Source organism: Sminthopsis crassicaudata, chromosome 5 (genome assembly GCF_048593235.1).
Source record: "Sminthopsis crassicaudata isolate SCR6 chromosome 5, ASM4859323v1, whole genome shotgun sequence".
In the NCBI taxonomy this organism is placed as follows: Eukaryota; Metazoa; Chordata; class Mammalia; order Dasyuromorphia; family Dasyuridae; genus Sminthopsis; species Sminthopsis crassicaudata.
The window spans coordinates 87,151,340-87,172,242 of record NC_133621.1 but is presented as its reverse complement, the minus strand read 5'-3'; the positions used below and the strand labels follow the sequence as shown (position 1 = coordinate 87,172,242).

Here is a 20,903-nt window from a genome sequence, read left to right as displayed (position 1 = left end):
ACAAGAAAGGCAACTAAGTCTCAGAGAAATAAAAAGTTTCCTGCTGTTTTCAACCTACTCTGGATCTGAAAAGGAAATTCATTTGCAATGAGGCCATTATTTTCAAGGTACTGGGGTTCTTAGACAAAAATACATCAATGAAATAAATGAGAATAAATGAGTAACCTTTCTGGGTCCTGATAATGGGATCTACTTCCCAGGGTTGTTGTGAAGATAAAATGAGATCATTTATCAAGTACTTTGCAAAGTTTTAAAGTGCGACTGTTATCATCAACATCATCATCTTCATCTCAATAAAGTGAGATCTCATTTACAGCATTTCACAAACCTTAAAGCATCACCTATCAATGCAACCAATGCAAATAATCAAATTGTAAGGGGAAATGGGATTTTGCACTTTTAGTGTGTGGTCAGCAGAGGGCAGAGTTTACTGTTTAGAAATTGTTTTATGGTCATGCATGGGGGGTTGGGAGAGAAAACAACTGCATATGAAGAATTATAGCTTCTGTCAATTCTAGTAAATTTCTTAAGTGCAAGAAAATGGCCAAAACGGCAGGACTTAAAGATAGCCTCACAGTTCAGTTAGTCTCTAAATCTGGTACAGCATTTGGGAAATTTCATCAGAGAGGTGCTTTTTGGTGAAGCAAATGTCCTTTAATGATGTTTCTTTATTTTATCTAGAGAGAAAAACACAGGCCAAGAAAAATGCTATTCTAATATTCACCAGCTGCCTTAACATAGCAAAGCTGAGCCGGGTGCACAATTAAGCTAAACAGATCATTTGGAGAAGGGAGATCAGACTTCATTTCAAACCCCAAGGAGAATTTATAAACAATAGAGGTGATTTGATTTCTTTAATCAAGAAAATAAAAACTCCCTGAGTGAACATTCGGGTTGGATAGGACTCTACTCCCACCCTTCCCAATCACCCTGTCAGATCATTATTTTCAATATTTTCATTCCAGAAAAAAAATATTAGGCATTTTGAAGGATTAGGAGTTATCCAAAGTAATATTATTGGCAATTGATAACCTCGTGCTTATGATCATATTTTTCATTATTCTCAAAATCCATGATGGTTTGTAGTTTAAAAAATCTGTATCCTACATTAATTTCATTATAAGATCTATTAGATTATGATGCTATAACCAAGGAAGGGAGTTTGATCCCCAATCAAACTGGGCCAATCAGCTCTGTAAAAAGGGAAGAAAAATTATTTCATAATTCCAGATCAGATACTGTAACTTCTAGCTGATGTGGGATTGGACTCATTAAAGAGACTAAATGAGGAAGTATGAATGATTTAGTATAAACCCATTCCTACTACTGGAAACATTACCCTGAGCAGAGAATCTGAAAAGAATGGATCAGTGCATCACTATAAAGCAAACAAAAAATTAAAAAGAAATTCCCTACTAGTCTTTTAGTCAGATGTATTGAGTCTCTGCCAGTTATAATCATAATGTCTAATTATATATATATATATATATGTATATATATATACATACATAATTACAATATACAATACATATACAATAATTATATACATATATCAGTTCTCCATGCACTACAGCATTCTGGAAAGGCAGAATGCTGTAGTGCACAGAGAACAGATCCTGGAGTCAGAAAGAACTGAGTTTAATTTCTTTTGCTGACAAACATGATCTGTGTGCTTCTGGACTCGTCACAACTTTCCAGTGCTCTAGAGAACTTTCTAAGATTAAAAATTGCAGAGAAAGTACCAAACCATGCTGGTTGAAGGAGGTTTCCTTACAAGGAGCTCCTCATACCAATGCAATTGCAGAACTATTCAAGAAAAAAATTCTAAATTTTCCAAAGCGATTTGAAGACATTATCTCATTGGAGCCTTATAATAACATTATGGGTAGGTGAGTGCTGTTTAATAATTGTATCCATTTTATAGATTAGGAAACATAGGTTGAGAGAAGTTAAATGACTAATCAGGGCCATATCATTATTGAGTATCTAAAGTAGCATTTGGACCCAAGTCTTCTTGAATCCAATTCTATCATTCTGCTTGACTTGATCCTTGGATTTGTTAAATTTTCAATTGTCTTTCAGTCCTGTCTGGCTCTTTATGATGCCATTTGGGGTTTTCTTGGCAAAGACACTGGAGTGGTTTGCCTTTTTCTTCTTCAGCTCATTTTATAAATGAAGAAACTAAGACAAGCAGGATTAAGTGACTTGCCCAAGATCACACAGCTACAAAATGTCTGAGGTGGGATTTAAACTCAGGAAAATAAGTCTTCCTGACTCCAGGCCCAGCACTCTCTCTACTGTTCTATCTTGCTGCCCAAGTTAGCTACCATCTTAGAGTAAAAACAGGACCCTGCAGAAATGAGTCAGAAGATAAATGTTTTGATAGATTACAAGGGAGAGGAAAAAGTCCAAAGAATGAAGGGCTTGGTAAGAAGAGTAGTTTCAGTTACAGTGGGTATCCATTAGGTAGCCAAAGTTCATATTAAAAGAACCAAGTATTGGTGTAAAAGTTATTAAGTGGAGAACAGGAAAGAAAGTTGGAGTTGGGGAAGGCAAGGAAAATAAACTTTGTTAACTTTTTGGTTTGTTGAGGACAGGCCCTGATGTCTAGAGCATCTACAAATAGTGTCTTCTCAGTCATCCTGAAAACAAGCACTTCTACACAGGACTGAGGCCTAGAAAATGTCCTCTGAGTCAGATTTCTGAGGAAATCATAATGTATTGAAAAGAATATTGGATTGAGAGCCAGAGATCTAGATTCTAGTCTTGGATTTCTCACTAATTGACTTTGTGACACTGAACAGTTATTTAATGCCTCTGGGCTTTGGTTTCCTTATCTATAAAATAAAAAGGTTGGACTAGATGATCTTTTACTTCTAAATGTGAAGGAATTCAATAATAAAAGCCTGTCTACAAAAGCAAATGGGAAAGCTTGATATTACTTCTTTTCTCCAGTCTCTGTTCCCTTTGACAACCTCTCTTCTATCTTGTATTTTTGAGTGACATCCTCAGAAGTCTCAGTGCTATTCCCATATGAATTTTGTTCTTGATCTTTTTTTATTTCTGGGGAAAAATACAAAATGTCACTTCTCTTTTATTACTGGCTGTTTTACAGTAATTTCTCTTATCTTCTTACAATCTTGACTAGATTGTAAGCTCCTAATCTGCAACGTTGCCACCTTGGACTTCTTTTATATCCCTCTAGAGTGCCTAGCACAGAGCATGGAAGGCAGTTGTAGAATAATATAATAGATTGTAGAGGGCTTCTAGCCCAACACCCTCATTTTACAGACAAGGAAAATAAGTCCCAAATCAGTGAAGTCATTTGACCAGGGTCATATAGAATGAAGAGCAAGACTGGGATTAGCTCTTAAATAGTTTTATTCCCAATGCAGGGTTTTTTCCAATATGCTAACTCAAATTCCATAAATATTTGTTACCTGATGAATTTAGATAGAAGGAAAAAAATAAAACACCTATCAAATAATTCCCCTTCAAATATATATTCTGTCCTGAAGAGGGAAGCAGGTTCCAAAATGTCAGCAAAGATGAAGAAACACACACATACACACACACACACACACACACACACACCCACAGAGCTATCTCTCTATCCCCCAGGGATTATTAACAATCTGAAAAAGTCATGTCATCAAATTATTCCCTGAAGTTCATTTACTGACAAAGTTGCAGGTTAGTTAGGCTTACTAAAACTGCTGCATAGAGCTTAGTTAAGGAATTGTGGAAAAGGAGAGATTGGTATAGGGTATAAATTAAGACTATCTGGAGGCTAGAAAGATATGGGGGATTTTTTTTTCTTGTTAAAGTATCTAGCCAAGTCCTGGAAAATAATGAGTGGTTGCCATAGCAACCTTGCTTTCACATGACACACACAGAATAACATGAAAAGGAATGGAATCAAAGGGACCAACCTGGTTTTAGACTTTACTTTTTTTTTCAGAGTGGGGACGGAGTTAAGGGGAGATCATTTCTCTATTGCCCAAATAGTTTATAAGACATGTTGAATTTTTTCCTTGTATAATTATTAGGAAAAATAATAAAACTTACATAATAAAAAATTAATTCAAGAGAAAGGGAAATAAAGACTATTCCTTTCCTAATGATATTATTCTTCCCCTCTTTCACTCTGGCACATCTTCTTTGTCCACTCCACCCAATGCAACAAATATTTATTATTCGTCTAATATGTATAGGGATGTCACTGTGTTAGGGATTAGGAATACAATGTCAAAATGGAAAGCAGGCCCTGTTCTCAAGGTGCTTAGATTTTACTGGGACCGGAGGTGATGTACAGCAGTCAAATGGATGAATGGATTATAGATGGATGCATAGATACATGGACTAATCATATTCTTAATTAAGAAAATATAAGAAAGAGAAAAAGGCCCAGGATGTTTTCAGAGAACCCACAATAGAGGGAGAGGGAATATGCAACAAACATTTCCTCTCCTCTCACAAATGAACTACAAAATTTTTTCCCTGCTCTACTGGGAGTCATTTATCTGAACCAATCCCCATTATGATTGTGGAACTCTGAACACTGTGGAAAACAAAAAGAAATTTAAAACTCAGATCCCATAGATCTTCAAGTATCTTACACTCTGGTGAAACTGAGGAGATAGAAAATGGGTGAATCATAGAATAAGTAGATGTCACAGTGAGTGATACTCAATAGGTATTCCAAGAAGAAAGTGACAATTATGGGCTGGAGTCATTGGGGAATGCCGGAGCTAAGTATGGACCTAAATAACTAAATAGGGGAAGGTTTAGATTGTTAGATGTGATGGCTAGTGTTTCAAGGGAAGTAGCCTCCTAAACTAAGGCGAGAAGCTGGAATTTGACATATATGGGACACAGTGAGGTCACTTGTCCAAATGGAGTAGAAAGTATATACAAGGGGCCTGTGAAAAATAAGGTAGACTAGGTTGGGTGGGGGCAGGTTTTAAGTTACCTAGAAAAGCAGGCAAAGGAGTTTGGACTTGTTTCAGTGAATGATGTGAAACCACAAGTTGAGTTTGGAAGGAAAAATTAATATGTTGAAAATAGTACTTAAGGTAGGAAAGGATTCTATATCAGTATATGAAAAGTTCTCTACTTTTGGCCCCGTCTCTCTTATCTGACTTTTTCTCCTCCTCCATACTCCTTCCACTCATTTCCCCCAATCATACACCTGAATCTCTAGAATTACTGTCTCCAAAACTGAGAGCTTTGTATGTTCAGAGCTCACTCCCAAGAGGGATCTGACTTTTTGAGAAGTTATACAAAATGTGGTGAGTTTTTGTTCTCCAGATTCATGAAGAATTAAAGAGGAAATGGGTTAAGGCTGGGAAGAGAAAGCATCACAGCTAGTTCTTTCATTGTTTGAAGATATCTATTCTGTGTCTCCTTAATCTCTTCTACTCCATGTTAAAAACTTTTTGAGTTCTTTCAAACATTGCTGGTAGGATACTCTTCCACATGTTGATTGCCTCACTCCCACATCCTCATCTTATCTATTAAGAATGTTGTACAAGGGTTCTTTACACTCTGTAAGAGGTTGACCTATAAAATCTTTTCCAACTCTAAGGTGTTCTGATTCTTATTAATGTAGTTTGGAGATATGTCACAGCAGTGTCACATTCAATTCAACACATATTTATTGAGTGTCTGCTAAGTGCGAGGTACTATGAGAAATTCTCTTTCAGGGAGAGACATTCAATTCCTAGGAGGCTATAGCAATTTTAAGTCACTAGGAATTTTGGTTTGGGATTCCCATTTTTCTTTTATTGGAGATTTACAAATCACTTATATCCTACCCAGTACCTTGAGCTCTTGTTTGACCTGCATTGCCTAAAACATCACTCTGATTCTTTCTTCACTTCTCCTATCTGCTAAATCTCTCAAGTCTTAGCACTGAATTTTTACCTTCTTGGCACCTCCAGTGCTCCTTGTTCCAAAACCTTGTCATCTCTGGGCTCTGTTTCTTCATGATTCTTACCTGAGCTTGATTGAGGTCATTGGCCAGTTTATTTTTCATTTTGGAGATCACCTTCAATCTTTCGACTAAAAGCACATCCTTAGGGGAAAGAGATGAAATGTGAAATTTTTAATCTTCTATGAAAAGTAATTCATCCAAAAAGCAACATTTATTTATTAAATGCCCAAAGTGTGCTTAGAATTGTGCTAGAGTAGAATGGGGGAGAGAGGATATAGGGAAGCATAAGATTTGTTCCCTATTCTCAAAGTATAGTGAAGTTGTATATGTACATGTATGTGTATATATATATATATATATATATATATATATATATATATATGAATATTTGTGGATATATGTAAGTATATGCAAATACACAAATACCTGTATATACATATATATATGAATTCAACTCTACAATATGTGTACATATATATATATATATATATATATATATATATATATATATATATATATATATACACACAAGCACCTACTGTTCAAGATACAGTGCTATTTTTTGTCACACAGCTAAGAAGTGGTAAGTATATGAGGTCAGATTTGAACTCAGGTCCTCCTGACCTCAGGGCCGGTGCTCTATCCACTGTGCCATCTAACTGCCCCACAGTGCTAATTATTGAGGATACAGAGACAAAACTGAAACATTTCTCCTTGGAAAGCTTATATTCAACTGAGGCTAAGATAGAACATAACATGCATATAACAAAGGGCCAATATAGATAAAATGGAGGAAGGTGAGAGCTGGGGACAGAGATCTGAGTAGTAGAAAATCATAGCTAAATAAAGCTTTCAGGTGAGGAAAAAATTCTAAGAAAAGATAATAAGCAACTCAAGGCAATGAATGTCTAGTGCCAAGTGAGGAGGTCAGTTAATGAGGAGGAATTCAAGGGAAGGATTAATCCATTCAGATTTGGTGGACAATGAAGGTTTTGCTGAAAAAAAAAATAGAACTTAAAAAGGGCCTTGGACATAGTAAGACATTCAACAAGGAGAGGACATTGAGTGAATCAGATGCAAAGGAAGATTTTCTTATAGTTTGGAACAATAGAAAAATAACCCTACTAGATGTGCTATTTAGAAGCAAGCCAAACACTTCCAAGAGCGCTTTTCAATGTCTAATGCTAATTATAAGTGAGAATGTGACTTTCTGTACTTCTAGCTTATTGTTGAAAGTGACAGCTCCTGATGTTAGCAAATAAGATGGCATGTTATTTATCCTGTGGCAGTTTGGTGTATATAATGGGAAATAGATGCTGACTGTTAAGGTCATTGTTAAAGGCTCCACAGAATTATCCTTTTCTCACCCCCACTATGTCACACTACACAACCACACAGATAGCACATCAGCCTCCCTTCAAGGATCTGTCTCCTTACAGAGCCCATTTCCTATCCACAGTTCCTCCATACAGCTTACATTTTAATCCAGTAGGAAAAGCAATTGGCTTTGAGTCTAGATTCTTGTTTTTGTTCTATCTCTAACTAAATGTATAACCTCTAAAATCACTCATCTTGCCTGCATCTTTATGGAAATAGCTATTCGCTGATATTAACAATAGTCGATTTTGTCTTATTTGTGCAAATATCTGCTTTCTCTACCCAATTGTACAAAATCCTTATAAGATATTGAAGGATAAAGATTATGCTTCCCATTTTATAGAGGGAGAAATTGAACCATAGAAATGTAAAGTGATTTAGCCAGTGAAGGTCACATAGTGAATCTCCTAGTTTGTGTTCTTTTCACACAATCCGTTACAGAGTAAACATTAAGAAACAAGTGATTACAGATGAAAAAAAAAAGCTTGTGTCACAGAGACAAACTCAAATTAAATTTTGTTGAAATCAATATAGAATCTAGGTAGAATCTAGGACAGACTTCAAGAGATATGTTGCATATTTTACTAGAAAAAGACCACACTTTAGTTTGGAATTAGGACACTTAAAATCCAGTTTTCCAAGTACTTTCATTGCACTATCATGTAGTAGAAAAATCAGCCAATTCTGACCTTCAAGTGATTTCCCTTTTCCGCCCTTTATCCTTGACTATTCAATCAACAGCCACAGGAATACCCCTTGCCTAGACTCAGTTCCTCTCTGAAGCCTGAGCATTCACTAATCTTGGGCAGAAATAACAAGTAACACTTCTTATTTGTTGAGGATTTTTCTGTGGACTTGGGGGTGTTTTGTCTAAAAAAAAAATGTGATTAGTTTGAACAGATGAGAAGCAGTTATTTTTAATGCTGATTGCTCTGCCAGACTGTGCGGCCGCACAGATCTGATCTTCTTGCTTCTTCATACCTCTCTTGAGCTGTGACTATGGAAGAGCTTCTTGAAGAAGAAACAGTCCCAGGAATCAAGGTAAGAAGGCTCTAAGAGCTAGGAAACTTCATTAACAACCACTCTCTTTCCCCTTGCTCCTTTAGAGGTTTTAGGGACCTATAATTCTATAATGAGAGGGTATCTGAGGACTTAGAAACTTGAAAGCATTCAGAGGAGATCAAATCTTATTCCTTATTCACTTGTCTTATTCTGCTAAATATTTTGAATACTATATGCTGAAAATTCTACTGACTATTCTATTAATACTAATTTTATTGAGAGAATTGATCAACTTGAAGCACAGTAAAGGTCACTGGGAAGATGTTAGAGGCAACTACTTAACAGTTGAAATACAGGACATGGGAGTCTAAAACACCTGGGCTCTAAAACTCTTCCATAATTTGTGAATTTCTGGGACAACAGACAATGCACAACTTCTTTGAAACGTCAGTTTTCTTATTTGTAAAATAGGGACAAAAATATCCACCACCTCACAGAGTTGTTGTGAAGATTAAATGAAATAATGTTTGTAAAGTACTTTGTAAACCTTGAAATGCTGACTTAAGTTGAAAGAACCATTTAGAAAGGGAGGGAAATGGTCAATTGGAAAACTTTTCAGAGGGTTCCAGGCTGCTTCCTTTTCATACTCATTTTCATGTGTATGTCTTGAATATTGGGCTTCACTTCCTCAAAGGGCCAGAGCACAAGATAACATGAAAGGGTCATGTGAGTTGACAGATCTAGTAGTCTCCCACTGCCTCTTCCAATTCAATTAAATAGATAGTGGGTTTTTTTGTTTGTTGTTGTTGTTTGTTTGTTTTTATTCTTGAGTCGTTTCAGTCATATTTAACTCTTTGTGACCTCACTTGGGGTTTTCTTGTCAAAGATCTGAAGTGGTTTTCCATTTCCTTCTCCAAGACACTTATTCTATTAATGCAAGCCACTATGTCCAGTCTTGGGGAAACAAGATTAGCAGAGAGAGAGGATCATCTCAGTCTTTGCTTTCAAGTGGCTTTTAGTCTCTTGAAATGAGGAATATGATTTGTACATAGAGAAGTTCCCCATGTGAAATAATGTGTGTTGGGGACACCAATACCAAAGGATTGGTGACCAAAGGATTCCAAGGAGATTTGAGTAGAAAGACTTTCAGCTGAATCCTGGTGCAAAAGTCAATACTCCAATGGCCTGTTTTTTCTAGGCTCAAGTTGTTGGCACTCAGTGGGTAACAACCAGAAGCAGTGATATTATTGGTTATATGGTTGCAGAAAGAAAGTATGTTGGGGGGTGGGGAGTAAGAAAGATTGAGGTACCTTTCACTAAGCTTCACATTTCACTGAGATCATTGAGATCTTGTGTCTCACAAAATATCAATATATGGAGCAGCTAGTTGGTGTAGTGGATAAAGCAGCAGCCCTGAAGTCAGGAGGACCTGAATTCAAATTTGGCCTCAGACATTTAACACTTCCTAGCTGTGTGACCCTGGGCAAGTCACTTAACCCCAATTGTCTCAGGAAAAAATACACACACACACACACACACACACACACACACACACATCCCTAAGGGCAAAGAGGTACTATTTCTTTTTATCTTCCTACAGGCCTTCACACAGTTTTGGGTATTGAATATTGAATACTTTGGGTTTCTTATAAATGAGGCTGAATTGATAGGGTGAGTCAGGGCGAGAGCTAACATGGAATAGTGGATTGGGGACTAGCCTTGAAATCAGAAAGCATGCTCTGATAGCTGTAACTGTGGATAAAGCTCCTTAATTTTTTGGTAGCCACTGAAGCTCAATGAGACTATGAATTATAGAAGAGTTTTTGATTTGAGAAAGAACTTTTCATGTCAGGAGTTCCTTAGACAGCTCAAACCAAATAAACCAATCTTAGGGCTTTGAGATTTTTTCTGAAATCCTCAAGCAAAAGCTCGATGACTATGTCCAAATATGTGGTAGTAAGGATTTATTTTCTAGTGTTTGAATTTTATGGTTTTTCTAAGATTCTCCAGTTCTTTCTGGAGAATCATCTTTGCAGAGTTGGAACAGAGGCTCAGGTCAAGGGAACTCATCAGTGAGAAATGGCCCCAGCACCTAGAGCTCTCCAGTGATTCTTTTGGTTGGAAGGCACACCCATGACTCAGGCTGCAAAACCCCTTGGTTCTTTCTGCAGTCTCAGTTCCCAAGAGGAGTGTGCAGCAGTATTTGACAAATCCTCTTTTCCTTTCCCTACCTCCTGTGGCAGTTCAGATTGCTTGATACATGACCCTGAGATGCTGTGGTGGCATTCCGTTCAATGCCATCAGATAGTGGAACCAGGGGTGATTGATGCTGTCCTTTCTGGCGTGTTATGAGCTGTCTCTTCTGAAGCAATACTTCCTTTCAAAGAATCACTGCTTGGCAGACTCCTCATTCTTCAAATTGTATCCACCAAAGTCTCCCTAATGGCCCATAGGAGAAAACTGCACTGAATCTATTGGAAAATTTGAAAATGTCTGGATAATTTGGGCAAAGCTCCTTATCTCAATTGTGTCTGATTTTCCTGTCATCCAAACCCTATTTGGGACATTAAGTGACCTAGTTATCATGATGGCAGTTACAATATCTTTGTTTACTTTTTTGCTGACAGAAAGAGCAACAAAAATCCCTCAGGAATGGTAATTCTTTTGAACAATTTTAAATCAATGATCTCATAAAGGGTCCCCAGAACCCCAATCTTTTCCAACATATTTTAGGCATTAGGCCATTGTGCTTCAGGAAGGCATTACTACCTTGATAAGGGGTTCCTAGAAATAAGGCAGCAGGGATTGGGCATGATATGAATAGGTGAGCAATCAAATTTTCCATTTGACTCTGAAGCTCCTGATTGGGCTTTGCTTTTAATGTTGAGTAAGAGAAGCCCCAAGGGTTTATAAGGCAGAGGTAATGGGCCTTAAGCATCTGCCTGGGCAAAAACTAGCTACTGCCACCATCCTCACTAGTGCCATTAGGGTGAATTCTACGTAAAATAGCATTGGGTGATTTTATTCCAGGACGGTAACCTGACTGACAGCTTTCTATTCCTAAGGAATGAGAAGAAGTGAAAATACTATGTGCACACTATGTGAGAAAGCTCATGCAGGACCTACAACCCTTTCTTTTCTTTCTTTCCCTATTTTGTTCCTCTTTTCTTCCTTCCTTCTTCCTTTCTTTCCCTTCTCCTTTCCATCCTTCCTTCTCTTTCTTAATTTCCTTCTTTCTTTCCCATCTCTTCCTTCCTTCCTTAGTTTACTGATTTGTTCCTGCCTGCATTCCAAGAAGAAAAAGAACAGAGACATTTTATGGATCTCTATTTATGCCTGTTTGTAGGTTTCAAAAACGGAAGCAAAACCTGGCCTGAATTGATCAGATTATCAGCAGTGGGTTGGCCATTTATAAGAACCAATGAGAGGGAGACAGGGAAAGAGAGAGAGAAATGAGGGAGGAAGAAGGAGAGGAGAGACAGAGACACACAGAGAGAGACAGAGAGACAGAGAGAGGGACAGAGGAAATATTAGTGATCATACTAACAATTTGGAATCAAATGAAGAACCCTGTGTTGGAGTGTATCCTGAGATAGAGGTTCTAAGATGCCAAAGGAAATACATTCAAGATATAAGGGATGACCTGGACAAAGACACAGAAATGGAAGTTGTAATTTTGGGCATAGGGATCATTCAGCAGTCTCATTTGGCTAGACTGGAGAATGTACCAAGGTAAGGAATATTAAGTCATTCTAGAAAGCAAAGTGGAATAGATGGCAAAATGCAAGGTTGAGGAGTTTGTATTTTATCCTAAAGGCAATAGGGAGGTACTGAAGTTTCTAAATAAAAAAGTGACATGTTTCTCCCTATGTTTTATGCATAATCATTTAGAAGCCATGTGGAATAATAATAGAAGATGGATGAGACTGAAAACAGGAAATATGCTATTAGAATGCAACAATGCAGGTGAGAGGTAAGGAAAGGACTGTAGCAGGAATAACAGCTGCCTGAGTGGTGAGAAAAGGATGAAACCCGGTGAAATTGTTAAGCCCAAACTTCAAAGACTTGGCAACTCATTTTATTTGGGGCAGGATGGAGTAAAAGGGACAGTAACAGAGAAGCCCAAGGCTATGAATTTGGGTGATTAAAAGGATCATTTGCCCTACAAGAAACAGACAAATTTAGTAGAGAAGCACATTTCAAGGGAGAGATAATGAGATCTGTGCTTGACATGTTGAATTTTAGATTCTTAGAGAACATTCAGTTGGTGAAGTCCTGCAGGCCATTGATGATGAGAGGCTAAAACATAAGAATGAGGTTAAGGCCAGAGATCTGTATGTCAGAGGTGTCTCAGAGAAAAGATTTTGGAATCCATGACATTTGATGAGATTCAAGATAACTCCTTAATTAATCTAAAACATAGCCAAATTTAGAGGATTTTTAGTAGATTTTACATCAGTGAAAGAAATAAAAAAATAGTACTCATAAAGATAAGAAAGGAAGGAAGGAAGGAAGGAAGGAAGGAAGGAAGGAAGGAAGGAAGGAAGGAAGGAAGGAAGGAAGGAAGGAAGGAAGGAAGGAAGGGAAAGAAAGGAAAGAAGGGAAAGAAAGGAAAAGAAAGGAAGGAAGAAAAGAAGGAAGAAAGGGAAAGGAAGAAAGGAAGGGAAAATGGAAGGAAGGGAAAGAAAAAGAAAGAAGAGAGAAAGGAAGGAAGAAAAAGAAAAAAGAAAAGAAGGAAGGAAGAAAATGAAAGACAGGAGAGAAAGAAAGAAGAAAAATAAAGGAGAGAAAGAAAGAGAGAGAAAGAAAAGAGAGAAGGAAAGGAGAGAGAAATTAAAAAAAGAGAAAAAAAGAGAGAAGAGAAAGAAGAGAAAAAGAAAGAAGAGATAGAAAAAAGAGAGAAGAAAGAGAAAGAAAAATAAAGCTGTGTTGTGAAAATTAAGGAAGGAAAAAAATCTTCAAAAGTAAGATGGTGATTGACAGTGTTAAAAACTATAGAAATATTAAAAAAAAAAAAAGACTGGGAAAAGTTCATTTTGAGAACTGGTAACCTTGGAGGGAGTAGTCTCACCTCATATAAAGCATCATGATTGTAGATATTTATATATCAAGCAAGTTGAGAATAGGGGTTGAGTCTTTTACAACTTGCATAGCACCTAGGAGGACAATTAATGGATAAAGTTCTGGACCTGAAGTCAGGAAGATTCATCTTTCTGAGTTCAAATCTAGCCTCAGACTCTTACTACTTTTGTAACCCCAGACAAGACACTTAAACTTATTTTCCTTAGTTCCTTATCTGTAAAATGATCTGGAAAAGGAAATGTTACACCATGCCACTATCTTTGTCAAATGGGGTCATAATGACTGTACATGACTGTACACAACAACAGCACCTAGCATATATATATATATATATATATATATATATATATATATATATATATATATATATATACATATATATATATATATACACACATACATACACACACACTATATATTCAGTATTTCTTTGATAAATGAATGAATGGTTCACTGAAATTAAATTAAGAATAATATAAAATCAAATCCACTAGACCAAACTACCCTAGACAGATCATTTAATACCCTCAGATAATTCTGATCTGGATTGATAGAGGGAGTTTCCCCACACACACAAATGATATCACATATAGGCCAGTAAACATACATATCAGTATTAATATAGCTATCAGGTGTCAAAAAGTCAATGCTTTAGGAGTTAATAAAAGGGAACCCATGGAGAGGGCTTCCTGAGCAATGTCAAACTTTGGTTAGACTGAAAAGATGAGAAGCCTTTCAACAGGTCAAGTTAAGGTGGAAGGACATTCCAGAAAAAAAATTTTCATTTTGATAAAAATAATAGAAAAATAAATATAACATTTTGGGGTTTTTCTTTCATAAGGGTGGTTGTCAAGCATTGTAACATTATTAGTATAATTGTGCCAGATGTTTCTGCTGGTATATGCTACAGGAAGAAAAGCAGTGACTTGCTAATAAATTTTTTAAAAACCAATTCTACAAAATTTTTTAAAGTATTCATTACACACTTTTACGATTAATCTGTATTATTAGCATCTTATTCCATCAGTTTGAGTCTAGACAATCAATAAGACAATACTTTAAGATTTCCAAACTGTATACGGTCATACTGAAAATTTAACAATCGACTCTCATGAGCCCTTTACAAGCTGGTTCAATATGCTTCTGATTTTCATGTAATTAAATCTTCCCCATAGTAGGAAAGTTCTCTTGATACCTGAGCAACAAAGATTCTGCTATCTTAGTAGCATTTTGTCCAGGTACATATATGAAAAATTCACATCTGTAAAATATCTGTCATTTATTGCCAGAGAAAGAAAGGTAAAACAGGGTCAAGGAGGAAGGGGAAACAGTTATAGGAATCAAATAGATACTTGCAAAAAAGCAAAGAATTATCTGCCTATGCCATCCATCTCACTTTTTGCACATGAGCCAAAATAACTATATTCCTCTTCTCATGGTTTTAAAAATTCTGTATGTCTGTGTAGCACTTTATACTTTTTCAAAGTACATTCACTTCAATTTCCTCAATTTATCTTTAAACTCACCTTAGGAAGCTGGGTAAATGAGTATTATCTATATATTATAGATGAGAAAAGGAAAGCAAAATATGATGAAGTGACTTTACTTTCAAATATTTGTTCTTTCAGTCTGTAGCTTTCTGTCATCGAGGAGAAAGAAGTCCAGTGTTTAAATCAATGAAGTCTGCATCTTAAAACCAGATCAAGAATTAGTTGAATCTGAGAACAGATACCAATTGGGAGTAGTAGACATAAATGAAATTAAAATGCTCTGAGTTAAACTCATAGTTACTATCCTTTGTCCAAGGAGCAGAAGAGGGAACTATATATAAAAACCAATTAAGGAAAGAATCTACAGGAGAAGGGAGTGGCTGATAGTGACTGTCCCTTTTCTTCCTATGACTTTCTATGTCAGAAAGTGATCCTCATCCATCCATCCATCTGACTTCTTTAACCATTTCACATAAATGCATGAACAGCTATCCTTGTGCTTCAGTTTATCACAACTATTACCAATCTCCACCCTCCAACTTCTTATTCAAAAATTGGTAAGAAAGCACAAGAGAAACCGTACATCTTTATATAGAACTTTGCAAACATTATATCCCCATAACAAATGTTTAAGATGCTACATCAACTTTTTAGCTGAGAAATTTGAGACTCAGAGAGATTAAGTAATTTGACCATGGCCATATATCTAATAAATGTCAGAGAAGGAATCTGTATCCAAGTCACTTTGAGATTTCCATGTCACACTGCCACCCTAAGGATGACTAAAAGAAAAAGCAAAATGCGTGAGATAGAAAACAATGTTCAAGAAATCATATTCCATAAAGACATGAAAGCACTGAGATAAATATTTGTGAGTATGATGTCTTTGCCATGTACTCTCCAAATCTGAGGCATAAGGAAGGAAGTTGACTAGGGAGATTGAGCAAATTCATTCCAGCCTAAATCAGTCATTTCTTGGTCTGAATGGCCCTAAAGAACCTATGAAAGTTGAACTGGAAAATTGATTCTACTCTGGAATATATCAAGAAGGATGCTTTGGTATGGAACTCTTTGGATTATTTTTGAAATACACAGGAACAAACTTGAGCCAAGCAATTTACTAGGCATCCATCTACTCATGTCTAATCCACTCCTAGTGCCACAGGGTAGAAGTAATGTTGATTTTCACTTGAATAACATTTGGCTCTGTTGTATAATTCAAACTACTTTGGAGTATTGAAGCTTTGCTTTTTTTTTGTTTGTTTTTTAAAGAAACATTAATAAGCATGGAAAATATTTAGCAGGTCAGGGATAGATATGGCAGCTAGGTGGTGCAGTGGCTAAAGTGCCAGATCTTGAGTTAGGAAAACTGCTCTTTCTGAATTCAAATCTTGCTTCAGACACTGAATAGCTGTGTAACTCTGGACAACTTACTTAACATTGTTTGTCTTAGCTTTTCATCTGTAAAAAAAGAGCTATAGAAGAAAATGGCAAACCATTCCAATACTTTTGTCCAGAAAATTTCAAATGCAGTCACAAAGAGTGGGACATACCTGAAAATAAATGATCATCAAGAATTAGACCCCAGATCTCTAGACTACTTCCTTGAACTCTCTTACCATTATATGCTACCCAGTATTAAATGATTATTTTCCTTGATCACCCATATTATTTCTTGCTCCAACTTATTCTTTAATACATATGCCATGTCCGTGGTGCTTTTAGAATAATGGATACATTTTGAGGAGGAAAGAACCTGGAAATAAGGATACAGCACAATCATCTCAGATCTTAAAAAAAAAAATCATAATAATAAAATAGGCTTAGTATCCCCCTAGAGGTATCTTTCTTGAGGAATGGGATATTTACAACATAATACAAGATCATTCCTGGGGCTTCTTGTAACATTCCCAAGGTACTTTAGAACACAAAACCATAAACAATGATTTAAGATGGGTGATGATGGGTGAAGTCTCTATCTATATACAACTCCTTCAAATCATCCAAGGAAAATTTAGAATTGTTAGTGTATGGGGAAGTTGCTTATTATGGAAAGCATGTCACTTCTAGAAGTATTTTCTGCCTATGAATAAATTCTCCTGATTTCCTATAGTCTGTGGGATTCAGAGCCCAAATCCTTGTATCCATATAACATGAGCAGAAATATGCAGCTTTTCTAAGAACCTTACTGTGTTTTGAATTCTTATTGCAATGCTTTATTATTCCAGGGGGGGAAATCATTTTTATAGCTTTCTTTCGTGGGGCTGCAGAGTAGAGCAAAGAAGGAGAATTAGAGATGTGGAACCAGGCATTTTTATTCTAGGACAGAACCAGGACTCATTCAGCCTAATATTTTGCTTTTAATAGCTATCTCAGGAGACATATTATAAGATAACCATGTTTTGTTATAGTCCACCCTCTCTTTCATCTATTTATAGCCATGTCATTTGTAAATTTATCCCCACCCTTTTTTCATCCATTTGTATTCTGTCTTCTCTTGAGTTAATGAGTTCCAAAGATCATTACCCACAGTGTGAAATAGTGACTCCTTTCATTTCTATTAAACTTACCTTTTTCAATCTCCAAAGGATAGCTTTTGATTTAGAGATTAGTAAACAAGGAAAACTCTGGGAAAATTGGGTAAGTCAATTGTGAACATTTTTTCCTTTCTGTACCACTCCCCTATCCCCACAGAATTAAAACTCATAAGTGATATATTTAGTCATCTTCTTCATCCTCTTCATCTCTGCCTCCCCACTTCCCTAGAGTCCGTCAAGTGCCAGCTAAAATCTTACCTTCTAGAATAGGAGTGAAGACCAATTTTTTTTCGTGCCAAGGACCATTGGATATTTATAATGTCATTCATGTACCATACAAAATTATCAATATATAAAACTCAAGCATCGGGAAATTGTACCCAGCATTCAGCTCATCATCACTTGAGGTTGTTCTATCAAATAATTTCAACCACTGAGCTGGATGTTCCCCATCCCTATTCTAGCATAAGGCTTTACTAATTTGGCCTTAATTCTAGTGCCTTCCCTCTTTTGATTATTTCTACTTCATCCTGTATCTAGCTTAATTATCCTGTATGTTGTGATTTGCATGATGTCTTTTTCATTACTGGGAGCTCTTTGAGGAGAAATATAGCCTTTGGCTTTCTTTATATCCTCAGTCCTTAAACATAGTGCTTAGTACACAGTGCGTCTTTAATAAATGTTTAAGTGACTAAGTGCTCATAGCATAGCCTCTTGCAGCATTGATCCTGTTAACTTTTTGCTTCTCCTGGATAACTGCTTTCTCATCTCTAGGTTTCCATGGTATGATTCTCTCTTATCTCTTCCACCTGTCCTATTGCTCCTTCCTGGTCCTATTTGGCTAAGTCATTACCCATATACCTTCTGTCATTACAGAAAGAATGGATATTTCCCATGGTTATATCATAAGGACTATTCTCTTTATACATTCATCTACTGGTTGTCTTCATCAGCTTCTGTGAGTGGTGCAATTATCACCTATATGTAGATGACTCCCTTATCTGTGTATCCAGTTTTAATTTGTCACCTCATCTCTGGTCCCACATTATTAACTGTTTTTTGAACAACATTTCATAGACATCTCAAATTCAACATGTTTGATAGAGAACATATTATCCTCTTCTCTTCTCCAGAACCTACCTCTCTTCTAAACTTTCCTGTTTCTGTTGAAGGTACCACTGTACTAGAGGGCACTCTATCACCCTGGCTTTATGGCCTTGCCAATGCCCTTGAGCCTTAATTTTCCCTTGTTTTATAAAGCTGTTTAGTTGTCAAATCATTTTTTCTGTCTCCCCAACACTTTGACATTTCTCCTGTGCACCATACTTAATGTTGGTATTATACTAATTCAAGCCTTCATCACTTCTTACTTGTACTATTAAAGTGACATCTTAGTCTCAGCTATAGATATCGCTCCACTCTTATCCATTCTCCACATAGCTAATAAAATGAGTAACAGGTTCAGAAACTTATTTTTTAGTATAATTTTGTTTTAATATAATTTATTTCTTTTTTTAACCCTATAGGGTTAATTTATTTTATGTACTTAAAAACATTAGTTTAAGAGGGTTCCATAGGTTTCACTAGGCTGCCAAAAAGGTCCAAGCTATTAGAAGCTTCATATAAAATAAAATTTTCTTAAAATATAGCTCTGACCATGTTGTGGATGTACCATAGGAAAATCTCTCATTACTCTCCCCATCCATCCACCCACATAATAAAAACTAATAGCTTCTTATTACCTCAAGTATCAAGTATTACTTCATCTTTACCTCATTCTTCTAATTCTCTATTTTTGATATAAAATTTATTATTTACATAATGGTATAGTAGTAGATGGGGGACAAAGACCGTATCTTTGACTTCATTGGTATAGGTCAGGGGTAGGGAACTTTTTTCTGCCAAAGGCCATTTGGATATTTATAACAGCATTAAATCAGGTCATATAAAACAATCAACTTCTAGAATTCAAGCTTTCAGCTTATCATCATTTGCTATTGACTTTGTGATCCTTCTGTGATCCTCAGAGTGGATGTTTCCCACTTCTGGTATGGGGGATTTATTGATGAGAACACTTCCTCTATCAATACAAGAGGGAATCTGTTTTGCAAGTTAATTTAGAAAGTGATCTAGGCATTGATCCATATCTAACACCATATACCAAGATAAGGTCGAAATGGGTTCATGATTTAGACATAAAGAGTGATGTGAATTAAAAGAACATAGGATAGTTTATCTCTCATATCTAGGGAGAAGGAAAGAATTTGTGTCCAAAGAAGAACTGGAACTCATAATTAAATACCAGATAGATAATTTTGATTATATTAAGTTAAAAAGTTTTTGTACAAAACTAATGCACCCAAAATTAGAAGGGAAGCAATAAATTGGAAAAAACATTGTTACATGTAAAGCTTCTGATAAAGGCCTCATTTCTAAACTATATAGAGAATTGACTCAGATTTTTAAGAATTCAAGCCATACCCCTATTGAAAAATGGTCAATGGATATGAAGAAATTAAAACCATTTCTAGTCATATGAAAAAGTGAGCTAAGTAACTACTGATCAGAGAAATGCAAATTAAGACAACTCTGAGATACCACTTCACACTTCTTAGATTGACTAAGATGGCAGGAAAAAATAATGACGAATGTTGGAGGGTATGTGGGAAAACTGGGACACTAATACATTGTTAGTGGGATTTGTGAATGCATCCAGTCATTCTGGAGAGCAATTTGGAACTATGCTCAAAAAGTTATCAAACTATGCAATCCCCTTTGATCCAGCAGTATTACTACTGGGCTTATATCCCCAAAATATCTTAAATGAGGGAAAGGGACCTATATGTGCAAGAATGTTTGCCCTTTTTATAGTGGCAAGAAACTGGAAACTGAGGGGATGCCCATCAGTTGGATAACAGCTGAATAAGTTATGGTATATGAATATTATGGAATATTATTGTTCTGTAAGAAACAATCAGCAAGATGATTTTAGAGAAGCCTAGGGAGATTTACATGAATTGATACAAAGTGAAATGAGCAGAACTAGGAGATCATTGTACACAGCTACAACAAGATTATACAACAGATCAATTCTGATAGACAAGGCTCTTTCCAACAATGAGATGATTTAGTTCAGTTCCAATAATCTTGTAATAAAGAGAGCCATCTACAGCCAGAGAGAGGACTGTGGGAATTGAGTATGAACCACAACATAGCATTTTCACTTTCTGTTGTTGTTTGCTTGTATTTTGTTTTCTTTCTCAGTTCTTTTTTTTCCTTATTGATCCGTTTTTCTTGTGCAGCAAGATAATTGTATAAATATGTATACATATATTGAATTTGACATATATTTTAACATATTTAACATGTATTGGACTACCTATCTGGAGGGGGTAGTGGAAAGGAGTGAAAAATTTGGAACACAAGGATTTGCAAGAGTCAGTGTTGAAAAATTACCCATGCATATGTTTTGTAAATAAA

The 20,903-nt window shown here is 36.1% G+C and overlaps 1 protein-coding gene across 4 annotated transcripts in view; it reads left to right on the top strand.

Moving 5' to 3' along the window:
• The window catches only part of DPP6 (dipeptidyl peptidase like 6), a 1,195,887-nt gene that overhangs the window by 224,443 nt on the left and 950,541 nt on the right, over nt 1–20,903 (top strand). Inside the window, exon 1 of one of the 4 annotated variants that reach the window (XM_074267391.1) lies at nt 6,412–8,353. The exons of the other annotated variants lie outside the window; for them this stretch is intronic. Coding sequence (XP_074123492.1) covers nt 8,312–8,353 — 42 coding nt within the window. The 5' untranslated portion in view covers nt 6,412–8,311. Of the gene's footprint in view, nt 1–6,411; nt 8,354–20,903 lie in introns of those variants that run through there. 4 annotated transcript variants of the gene reach the window in all.